Raw genomic sequence first — 12713 nt, forward strand, 5'->3', positions numbered from 1 at the left:
TGTGGGCGCTAGTTTTTTGTAAAAGAAGTTAGGCTAGTTTCGGGGCTGATTTTGGGGCTACTTTAGTTTAGGTTAATATAAGAGCTTATTTAAGTAATTTGAGTTAGTATTTAGGTTAGTATTTAGTTTATAATAAGTCTTATTAGACTTAATATACTTATTTTTAAAGTATTTATTACTTTTAATAGTATTATTGAATATAAGATTATTAATTTCTCTCCTATTTTTGTTTAATATATCTATAATAAGAGCTTCTAAAATAGGGGGCTCTTAAGTCTTAAATTAGACCTTTATTAATTAGCCTAAATTAGAAAAATATTAATTAGGGCCGATATAAAGACCGTTTTTTAGTTTATATTTTTAATAATAGCTCTTATACTTTTTAATTTAAAAATATAGTTTTTAAATAAGCTAATAAACTTATTTAAGCTATTAAAATACTTTAATTTAATAATATAGAATTCCTTAATAAAAGGTCTAAGTAAGTAAATATATACTTATATATAAATAAGAATTAATATACTAACGTCATAAATTAATATATTAGCGTTACTCTTATATTAATATCGCTATTTTACTTTTTAATTAGTTTAAAAAAATAATACCTCTTTATAAAAGTAATAAGGGTAATTATATTAATATAGCTATTTTTATTATCCTCTTTAACTTAAGCTCTAGTTAAGATTTTTAAAAATAAGAATATTATTATAACCTACGTACTTGTTTAGAACTGCTATATTACCTATTTAAAATTTATAAATCTTAAATTAGTTAGTAATATAAGCTTTTATAAATTTTAAATAAATAAGGCTTTTTTTATTATATACTTAATATATATAAAAAATAAATTATAATAACGTCTACTTAACTACTTTTTTTTAATATAATTATAATAATTAATTATTATTATAAACTATTTTTTATTTTTTTTATTTTTTTTTAAATACTAAGTTATATTAGCCGTTTATTTATATAATTTCTTATTATCCTCCTCTTATTAAGAATATTAAACTAGCTTTTTATTTATTACTAAGATAAGCTTAATATTTAGTTTTAACTTAGTTAATTTATTTTTTTTATAAACTTAGTTAGTATTAACTTATTCTTATTCTTAAATAAATAGCCTCGCTTTTTATTACTTATATTTTAGCTATTATAAATAGTACGAGTTTAATTAGCTAACCGGCCTTTTTTAAATAAGGCTAGTTATAATAAAATAGGCTATATTATATTTTTTAACTTATTATAGAGGGATATGATAATTTTAAAATTAAAGATTTAGTAATATAAATTTAAAAAAAATATTTTTTAAAGATATTACTAAGGGTATACTTTTTATTTATTAAAAATAGCTAAATTTAATATTTTAAAATAAATCTTATAATAATATAAAATACTTAGTTTAATTAAAATAATATAATTTAAATTATAATATCTAAGGGGGTTTAAGAATAGCCTTTTATTAAATAATATTACTTTTTTTATAAGCCGGCTTTACGTCTTAATTAAAATAATATATTTTAAAAAAAGTATTATTTAAAGTTTATTTAGGTACTTAAAATAAGTATTTATATATTCCTAGTTTATAAGTACCTCGTTTTTTATATAAGCTTAATAAAAGCGTAGTTCTTAATTACTAATTATATTTTATATAACGTTAATAAACCGATATAAATAACTAAAACTATTTAAAAAATAATCCTTAATATTATTATTACTTAACTTAGTACTAAAAATAATACGAGTATTAAAGTTTTAATATTTTTAAATAAAATAACGGGCTTATTATATTTTTAAAAATAAATATATTATATAAAAATATTAAAAGATTAGGTATTAGTTATTAAACTTTTTATAGAGCTTAGTCTAGGTTTTTTTAAAAATATGCTTAGTTTTAGCGAAAATAATAAGTTTTTATATTATAAGGACTTTACGATATATATAAGGGCGGGGCTTATTAATAAGCGTATTAATATAAGTTTTATCCTTATTACTTAGTATAATTATTATTTATATTAGTAATTAATATCCCTTATTATTAAACTTATTACTATTATTACTATAACTACGGTTCTTAACTTATTTTTATTTAGTTTTAAGTATAATATTAAAGTTAATATAACAAATATAAAGTTATTACTAAACGTTTAAAAACTACTCGTTTAATATAGTTTTTATTTATTTATTATAGTTTATAATAATAATAATAAGGTAATAGATTAAGTATTAATCTATAAGTTAGTAAATACTTATTAAAAAAAACTAAAAACTCTTTAATTTCTTATTATTAATAAGGCCGAATGCGGTATTATAAATAGATTTAAAATAAGTTTACTTAGTAACTTAAAAAAAAGGGAGTTTAAAACGATTAGTATTATAAGTATTATTAAAATTAATTACTTTAAAAAATTACTTTTATATTTAAAGATAGTAAAAAAAGGTCTAAATAAGGTTAATAAAGTAGTTTAGCTCGTCGTTTACTTATTTTATTATATATAGGATATTTTGCTTATTAAATAGCTTAAATAATATTATAATTAGTAAGTATCTAGCTAGTTTTTTTTAATTTATACGAGCCCTAGCGTTATAAATATCTTATTAAATAAATTAGGATTCTAAAAATCATTTTTAAATAATAATACGTATATTATAAGCCCGAATCCTAACTCGTTAGCTAATAGTTTTAATAATATTTTTAACTATTCTAATAAGCTTTTAATATAAAGGGTATATAAAAGTTTTAAAGTTAGGGCTATAATTATACTATTTATACTAAGGGTTTAGATAATAATATAATAGCTATTTATCCTCTTTTTAAGCTTTAATAATAACTTATTATTTATAATTATATTTACAAGATTTATATTATTAAATATTAGCGCCTTATATAAGCTTAGGCTTTTTAAATTAATTATATTAAAAAATATATTAAATAATTTAGCCTCGAGCTTTATACTTATTCTGCTTTATAATACTAAATTTATTAACTCTTATAAAATTATTAACTTAGTTAAAAAAGGTATTATAAGTTTATTTTAAATTATTAAGAATCAGTAAGTTTAGGATTTAGGTTATAAAAAGAGAGGAGGATCGGTTATTTAAAGTATAATAAGAGGTTATAGTTTAGAAAAACGCTTTATTTTAAATAAAAAATAGCTATAGGGGTAAATAGGGTAATAAGTTAACTTAGGGACCCTATATTTATTATTATTAACGGATATATTTTTATTATTAGAGTAGTACTATTATTAACTATTAATTAGTTTTAATAATCTATTTAATAAGTTAAAGAGTATTATTAAACTATTTTATTATAAAATAAAAAAGTTATTAAAATTATTTATTTAGGGGAGAGGGGTTATATTTTAAAAAAAGTCGTAAGAGGGTAGTCTGCTAGGTTTTTATTATTTTTTTAAAGAAATAATAAGTAAAATATAATATAAGCTTTATATTAAAGTAATTATTTATAAAAAGTTACGTATTTTATAATATATTAATTAAGAGCTCGGTAATAAAGTCGCGTTATTTTTTAAAATTATTAACTTTATAAAATTAGCTAATATTAGAATAGTTATTTTTTAAAAAGGGAGATAATAATAGTTAGTTAAAAAATAATAAGAGGCCGTAATTAATTAATAATCGTTCTTATAAAAAGGGAAGTTTTTTAATAAGGGTATTATTTTAAGATTAGCCTTAGGGAACGTTTTTAACTCTAATTATAAAAACTATTATAAATAAATACTATAAGTTAGATTTCGAGGCTTAATAATATAACTTAAGTATAAAAAGAATAAAAGAATAAAAACTTAAAATATTTTATAAGTATTTAATAAAATTTAATTATATTAATAAAACATTTTTAAACTAATTAAAAAATAAAATAGCAACGCTAGTATAAGAGCGACGTTAGTATATTAATTTACGATATTAGTATATTAATTCCTATATAAATATAAAACCTCTTATTAAAATATCTTATATAATAGTTTTTTTCTAGCTTTATAAGTATAAAAAATCGACCTTAACGGAATTATATTTTTAAAAGAAATTATATAATATAGTATATTTTTTAATTATATAATATACGTAATATACTTTAAGTATATACTTAACGTAATATAATAATTTTAATATAAAAACTACTATATAATTTAGAATAGATAAGCTACCTTATTACTTATTAATAATAAGCTAAGTAATATACTTATATAGTAGTACTAACTAGAAAAGTCGATAATGAAAATCGGTTATAAAAGTTAGAGGTAGCCCTTAATTATAGAGATTCTAAACTTTAATAGTAATATAAAAACTTTTAAAAAAAGGGCTAAAAAGGCTAATATTTAATTACTTAGAGCTCGTAAAGATTTTTTTTATTTTTATTATTTTTAATATTATTTAAAGCTCTATTTAAATTAAAAGAATTTACTAAATAAACTTATTAAACGAACTTATTAATATATAAATTACTATTACCTTATTAAAAACCTATTCTCTTAGTATATAGTTAATAATTAGCGGGCTAGGACTTTTTGAAAATACTTTTTAATAAGTCCTTCTTTCTAAAGCTTAATAAATTCTTAGGCCCCCTCGACGCCCTAGCTATTATAACTAATATAAATATACTTAAAAAGTAGCGTAATACTTTTTAATAATATAAAATCTAACTAAATAATAATACAAATATTATAAATAGCTAGGCTAATACGGATATTAAAATTTAATATATTAATGCTAATTTAAAAATTATATTTTATAAAATTAGAAATTTTTTTAATATAAGCTATGTTATAAATATAAAAGAATATATAAGGGGCCCCTTAATTTTTAATAAAAAAGAGTATATAATATAGGATCTAGTTACTTATATAGGCTAGTATTAAGAGGTTTTATATACGTTAAAATAGGTATAGTTCGCTTTTTAAATAAGTAGCGGAAAGTTAAGAACTATTAATAAAAAGGAGATAATAGTTAAGTTAGTTAACTATTTTAATTAATAATTAAGTATAGAGCGCAATATACTTAGTTTTCCTTAATACGTAATATATAGTACGGCCCCGGTAAATTACTCCGTCGGGGGGCTAAAATATTCTATAATTTATTAATTATAATAGAATTAATAAGCGTATATATAAATAAATACGTAATCGTAATACGTAATTCCGTCTTAAGAGAATTCTAGCTTATTCCGTTACTTTTTAATACTTTTTATTACTTACGTAAGCTTATATAAGTAATATTACTTATATAATTAATATTTATAATAATTCACGAAAAACGTAAATTAATATAGTATATAATTTACTTATATAATATTAATAATAAGGCGAATAATAAGGTAAATAGAGTTACCTTTATAATAATAACCGTAATATTAGTTTATAAGACTAAAATTAATATATATAAAAATAGTTAAGACTTATAAAACTTTTTTAAAAAGAAAAAATAAATAAGAATAAAGAATATATAAATAATTATATAAGACCTAAATAACTTAGTTAGGGTATAATAAACACTATATATATATTAAGAGCCGGTACTAAGTAGCCTTAGTATATTTTACTTACTTTACTACCTACTCTTTCCCCTTAGTAAAAGGAACTAATTATAAAAAGATATATTTATAGTCGGGCTATGAGTAAAAAAATAACGCTCTTTATAATCTTAAAAGTTAGCAGTATCAATTCTATAATTAAAATAATTATAAAAGTCGAAATCTATATATTCGGGTAGTTTTATAACTAGAGAGGGCATTTGCCCTCTTCTTATTAGGCGTATCCCGCACTTCGATATACTGACGCTACTCAGTATCCGAAGGGATATAAGGCCCTGCCTGGCTCTCGAGACGTCTTAGGTTATATTAGAATAACAGTGGGTTCTCCCGCTCTGTATAGGTAAGGAGTAAACTCGATGTCGTAAGTAGTGTGCGCACTATAAAACCTTTACGATCCTCTTTCCTATTATAACACCGAATCTAGTCTATCCCTTAGTTTATAGATCTAATTAACGCGCCTGCTCGTATGACCTTCTAGTCCCTGAATGCCGCAACTTTACCACTACTATTCATGGAAAAGGAACAAAACTCACGATAATGCACACCACTTTACAATCCACAACGGCAAGTGTTATCCGCCTACCTTTCATTGGTTATAGGAACCAGACCGCGACCCAGACTGAGTGTTCGTAAGACACGAAAATCCAAGACCTCAGTCAAGGCTGTAAAAGTATCTAAACCATCAAATTTCACACTCTTTACATCGTGTCGCGCCGGTTCATCCACACAAAATATAGTATTTGAATTGCTAGGTTTTCCGCCTCAAACTTTCCTCAGTGTCATTCACAGAACAAATTCCCTGACTGGTGAACATCGCCACGCCTCAGAGATGACCCCAAGTGGGCTTGGGCTGGTACAACTCTTCAAGCAGTCTCTCCTCGTCGTCCGTCAGTTCCCTGCCATTGCTTGCCACCACCTCGTCGAGGCGCTCAATGCTACTACACCCAACTATGGGGCTAGTTACCCTTTTGTTGAGCCAAGCAAGTGCAACATGTGCCATTGGCCAAGCCCGGCTGGTGGCAATATCTGCGACACGACCGATGATCTGCAGGTCAACATCCGAAGTACCGTGTCCCCCGGTCGTAGCCGCAGTGTCGGCAAGGGCCCTTCCCGTTTGAATGGCTGTAGACCGCGCAAGTCGGCCCCTGCTCAAAGGAGCCCAGGGAATGAGGCCTACTCCAGTTTCATTGCAGAAACGTATCATCTCACGCTCTTCTTCGCGGTAGAGAAGATTATACTGGTTCTGCATGCTCACAAACTGGGTCCAGCCGTTCTTCTCGGCGCAGAACTGCAGCTGCGCGAACTGGGTTGCCCACATGCTGCTCGCGCCAATGTAGCGAACTTTACCCGACCGTACCAGATCATCTAAAGCTTTCATCGTCTCCTCCATGGGCACGGAGCTGTCGAATCTGTGGATCTGCAACAAGTCGATGTACGTGGTACCCAGGCGCTTCAGCGATGCATCTACCTGATTAAAAATGGCTGTCCGCGAGAGGCCGAACTGGTTCTGATAGTCCTTGGACCTATTGAACTCGGCGTAGAAGGCGAATTGTTGCTCCTCTATAATATCGTCAAGACGAAGAACGTCTAAGCCCAAAGGAATAACGTACCGGCGCTTTCTCCGACAGCGAAATTACACTTGGTAAGGATCACCACTTTTTCACGTGGGATACCGTAGTGGCTGATGGCTTTGCCGATGATTTCCTCGGATTTACCATTGGAGTACGAATTTGCCGTATCCCATGTATTCAGACCTCTGTCATATGCTGCTTTGAGAAGCGGCAGTGCCTATGGATGAAATCAATCGATCGCAGCACTGGCAATCAGCGTGCACCAGAGGATCACGTACCTCATCCTCGTCAAGTGCCCACGGTATGGCCTGGGGATCACCGAAGCCCATACAGCCGAGGATCGGCACGGATACCCGAAGTCCCGATTTGCCGAGTTGACGATATGACACGGTGGTATCTTCCAGAGACTGTTTGAGTCGGGGAGGTAGCTGCGGAACCCCCATTATGATTGGAGAGGATAGAGTCGACAACAAGGTAAGTGCCAGGATTGGAGATTACCAAGCAGAGGTATGATGCATCGACTGGCAAATCTAACACGGGACGTCCATCTGCACCTATATATTCAGGTGACTGCAGGCCTGGTAGGAAATCCGTCAACAACACTTGCATAGTACTACTTCTTGAGTCTTGGCGGTAGTAAGATAGCGGACTTTGGGTGGAGTGCAACGGCCATTTGTCATGCAGAAGTGCAATATGATGGTTGATGCCTCAAGAGTCAAATTGCTCCGACAACCTATAATATCCATCGGCCAGCTCACCGAGCTCATGGACGGCATATGCAGTGGGGAATGTCGGAGCGGATTTGGTAGCGGACTCCGCAGCAAAAATTTGGCCTGCACGGACAGGAATGGTTCAGGGATGGTTTAGAGATGGGTCGAGCATCACCGTACGACCCTGATGGTCTGTCAACCTGAATATCGCCGAACATAAGACCGTGGATTATCCATTGCTCAGTTATCTACAGAATCTTGGCAAAGTCGACTTCGGGTCGGTGCCGGCGCGGGATTGCTCCGCTCAGAATAAGAAGTCTCCGGTTGGGTCTAGCCCAAGGAAAGACCCCGCAGCCAATTCCGCCGGCGAATACCGACACTCGGTTGCGGGACAAGTGCAAGTCCGAGAGGTGCGCCGCGAGGCCGTCCACCCGGCTATTAGAAGTTATCGCGCCGAACCATTGGACCAAGTGCCAAAAAGAGACGCCTCCCTTTGCGAGGCAGTGAAAGTGGCTTTTTCTAGGAGTGAGTCGTGTCTGACAGACGTAATCAAAACTTCATGAACCCGCAAGGAGCGACGATGAGAAGTAAGAGTCACAACAACGCGTCAGTCACCACCAAAGTCATTAACATCTTACCAACCAAGGTACTACTCTTCGGCATCTCGTTAGCGATGGCGATACCTGCAACATACTCGGTGTTCCGCCGCACCAACGGCGACTTCCCTAGAACTATCGAGATGTCTACCGAGACTATGCCGAGCAGTCTTGACCAACACGACGTCCTGATTAAGATTCACGCCGTGTCTCTTAATTACCGAGATGTTGCGTTCCTTGTTGGTTCGATACCTGTCGAAATCGAGGATCGCGGCATCCCTTGCTCCGACTGTGCCGCTGAGGTAATTCGTACCGGTCCGGCCGTCACCGAGTTTGCTGCTGGGGACCGTGTCTCTGCTATATTTGATCTGAATCATATTGACCGGCGCGACGACAACGTCAGCTTGGCTCTCGGCGGCAATGTCTCTGGCGTTTTACGAGAATACGCAGTCTTCGAGGATAAGTACTTGGTCAAGCTCCCAAAGCACCTTACTTGGGAAGAGGTCAGTTAGCTTGAAAGCTAAGTCTGTTGGATGAAAAGAAGGCTAAGTCAGAGCGTAGGGGTCCATGTTAGCCTGTGCTGGTGTCACGGCTTGGAATGCCCTAGGCGCTCCAACTTCGTTACCCTCAACTTGCAGCGCGTTCTTGCAAGGTAAGAATGCATCTGTGGAATTTTCGTTTATGTGGTCATTGGATGGCGCCTAATTTGAGGATATAGGCACCGGCGGTGTCAGCATGTTCGCCCTCACCATTTGCCTTGCCGCCGGTATTGAGCCCATCATCACTTCTTCAACAAACGAGAAGATCGAATCCATCAAAAGTTTCAACTCCAAAGTTCATGGAATTAACTACAAAACAACTAGCGATTTGCAACAAGAAGTACGGCGCATCACAAACGGAAGAGGCGTCGACGTTGTCCTGAACAATGCCGGTCCTTCGAGCGTCGCTGAGGATATCCAACTCTTGACTCAGTGGGAGGGTACCATCTCACTTGTTGGGGTGATGAATGGATACGAAGCCGGCTGGAATCCCTCTGCCATATTGGGCCTTCTAGAGAAGTCAGCTAAGATACAGTAAGTCGAGCGTTCTCTGTTCGCTGCAGTGTATGTATCGAAGACAAACCTAACAGCGATGACACAGGGGTATCAGAGTAGGTTCCAGGAAAGACTTCCAGCAGTTGAATCAGTTTTTGGAGGAGAAGAATGTCACCCTGACACACCTCCTTGACCGGGTCTTCCCATTTAGCGAGTCTGCCGCCGCGTTCGAATACCTACGACTTGGGAAGCATGTCGGCAAGATCGTCGTCCAGGTGGCGGCCTAAATTCTCGGCAAGATCACGTATCCTTCGGGCTTAGTGTGCACATTGGCACATCCACACCAGACAACTAACTCGGAATTCCGAAAATGTGAGATTCAGACTGACTTGGCGAGCATACAATTCGCCTATAGATTCTGTCCAACAGAACGATCGTCCTTGATATGCCGAGCTTCAATGCGTTGCGGACATCACGGGGACTCACCCATGGAATATAAACATCCGTATTAGAGTAGGACTGTTTGCTTAGGTACGTCTAATGTATTTGGGCTGTCCGTTGCTCGTTTGCTCAGCTTGCTAGCTATGCGCCTTACTACTGTTGTTGAGTAAAAAGAGCAGATTTTTACACTCTCAATCTGTTCTGCTGTTACTATGACTGTATATAACCCAAAATCACCATAACGTTCAAAGCGCGAATATAAGCTACCGAACTTAGTAGTAGGGAAGGGCGTTAGTAAGGACCCACTAGTTTCTAACCGCACGTCCGCCTTTTATATATCTAATATATCGCCTCGATCGAGATTACTAGCTTTTTATTATAGTATATACTAGCTAGTTTAACCAGACTTACGTCTATATAAATAAATAGTATATAACTACGCTTATTACTAGAGCTAAGTATAAATGAGGATAGATTATAATTAATAAATAAGCGGAGCTATTACTATAAGCGCATTAATACTAAATATATAAATTATAATAAATATTTCCGCGCGCAACCGCTTAATAATAATTTAATTTAATTTAATTAAGAATATATTAAAGTATACTTAGTTTTAGCTATTATTATATAGTTATTATAGGGGTATTAACGTAAATAAAATATTACGGCTATTTAGTTATAATAAGTATATTAGTAAAAGTTAAGGCTATAAGGACTAAATAAATAGTATTATAATTATAAATAGCTTTTTTTAAAACTATATTTATAAATTATAAAATAAGTAAGGCTTTAATAATTAATTATAGTCTTATTATTAAGGGTTTTTAATAAAAATAATTAAAAACGATCGTAAAATCTAATACTGTGTTAATTATTAAAAAAGCTATTAAAAGTCTATTTTTAAACCTAGCTTAAGTTTATATTATATATAAGTTTTATTTTTAAATATATCTTTTATAACGTCCCTATTTATTATTACTTAACTATTTATTAAATAATCGTCCGTTTTATTTATTTATAATTATTTATTTTATTTATTTATAAGTATCCGTTTTTTATTTTATTATATAATTATAATTATATAACTTATTTATAGTTTTTTTATTTTAAAAAGAGTTATTTTAAGTTTATACTTTTATAAAAATTAATATACCGGTATTATAAATTAATATACTAACGTTACTCTTATATTAGCGTTACTATTTTACTTTTTAATTAGTTTAAAAAAATAATACCTCTTTATAAAAATAATAAAAATAACTATATTAATATAGTTATTTTTATTATCCTTTTTAACTTAAGCTCTAATTTAAGATTTTTAAAAATAAGAATATTACTATAACTTATATACTCGTTTAGAACTACTATATTACTTATTTAAGATTTATAAATTTTAAATAAGTTAGTAATATAAGCTTTTACAAATTTTAAATAAGTAAAGCTTCTTTTTATTATATACTTAAAATATATAAAAAATAAATTATAATAACGTCTATTTAACTACCTTTTTTAACGTAGTTATAATAATTTATTATTATTATAAACTACTTTTTATTAGCTTTATTCTTTTTAAATACTAAGTTATATTAGCTATTTATTTATATAATTCCTTATTATCTTCTCTTTATTAAAAATACTAAATTAGTTCTTTATTTATTATTAAAATAAGTTTAATATTTAGTTTTAACTTAGTTAACTTATTCTTTTTATAAAACTAACTAGTATTAACTTATTTTTATTTTTAAATAAATAGCCTCGTTTTTTATTATTTATACTTTAATTATTATAAGTAATACGGGCTTAATTAGTTAATTAGCTTTTTTTAAATAAGGTTAGTTATAATAAAATATGTTATATTATATTCTTTAACTTCTCCCTAATAGAGTAATCCGCTAGGGCCGTACTATATATTACGTATTAAAAAAAAGCTAAGTATATTACGCTCTATACTTAATTACTAATTAAAACTCCTAATTTTCTACTGCTTTTAGCTATTTAAAGGGTAAGCTATACTTATTTTAATATATATAAAGCCTTTTAATACTAGCCCGTATAAGTAGCTAAATCTTATATTATATACTCTTTTTTATTAAGGGTTAGGAGGCCCCTTATATATTCTTTTATATTTATAATATAGCCTATATTAAAAGAATTTCTAGCTCTATAAAACATAATTTCTAAATTAATATTAATATACTAAATTTTAATATTTATACCGGCCCGGCTATTTATAGCGTTTATATTATTACTTAGCTAGATTTTATATTATTAAAAAGTATTACGCTACTCTTTAAGCGTATTTATATTAATTACGATAGTTAGGGCGTCGAGGGGGCTTAATAATTTATCGAGCTTTAGAGGGGGGGACTTATTAAGGGGTATTTTTAGTTTATTAATTATTAATTATATACTAAAAGAGTAAGTTCTTAACGAGGTAATAATAGTTTATATATTAATAAGTTTATTTAATAAGTTTATTTAGTAAATTTATTTAGTTTAAATAAAGCTTTAAGTAATATTAAAAATAATAAGGATAAAAATTTTTTTTACGAGCTTTAATATAATAAAGTAGTTAGATATTAGCCTTTTTAGCCCTTTTTTTAAAAACCTTTACGTTATTATTAAAATTTAGAACCTCTACGGTTAAAAGCTACCTCTAACTTTTATAACTAACCTCTATTATTAACCTTTTTAGCTAGCGCCGCTATATAAAGGGTAGTTTACTTATTCTAAATTATATAGCGGTTTTTATATTAAAATTATTATATAGTAGTTTTTTTCTAACTTTATAAGTATAAAAGATCGAC

General features: G+C 29.9%; 2 protein-coding genes across 2 annotated transcripts; one reads left to right on the forward strand and one right to left on the reverse strand.

Annotated features, from left to right (window-relative positions):
* Nucleotides 1-6374: 6374 nt before the first annotated feature.
* Nucleotides 6375-7565, reverse strand: CPAR01_00943 (iolS; the record flags this gene model as incomplete). The annotated part of the gene is made up of 3 exons (XM_060485233.1): nt 6375-7111; nt 7162-7339; nt 7401-7565. 3 exons carry the CDS (start codon nt 7563-7565, stop codon nt 6375-6377), a joined length of 1080 nt encoding a protein of 359 aa, XP_060356090.1.
* A 940-nt stretch (nt 7566-8505) lies between these two features.
* CPAR01_00944 (alcohol dehydrogenase) lies at nt 8506-9749 on the forward strand (the record flags this gene model as incomplete). Its single annotated transcript, XM_060485234.1, has 4 exons — nt 8506-8931; nt 8990-9080; nt 9147-9501; nt 9569-9749. 4 exons carry the CDS (start codon nt 8506-8508, stop codon nt 9747-9749), a joined length of 1053 nt encoding a protein of 350 aa, XP_060356091.1.
* Nucleotides 9750-12713: the final 2964 nt, after the last annotated feature.

This window comes from Colletotrichum paranaense (assembly GCF_030867605.1).
Source record: "Colletotrichum paranaense strain IMI 384185 chromosome Unknown Scaffold_1.1, whole genome shotgun sequence".
Classification (NCBI taxonomy): Eukaryota; Fungi; Ascomycota; class Sordariomycetes; order Glomerellales; family Glomerellaceae; genus Colletotrichum; species Colletotrichum paranaense.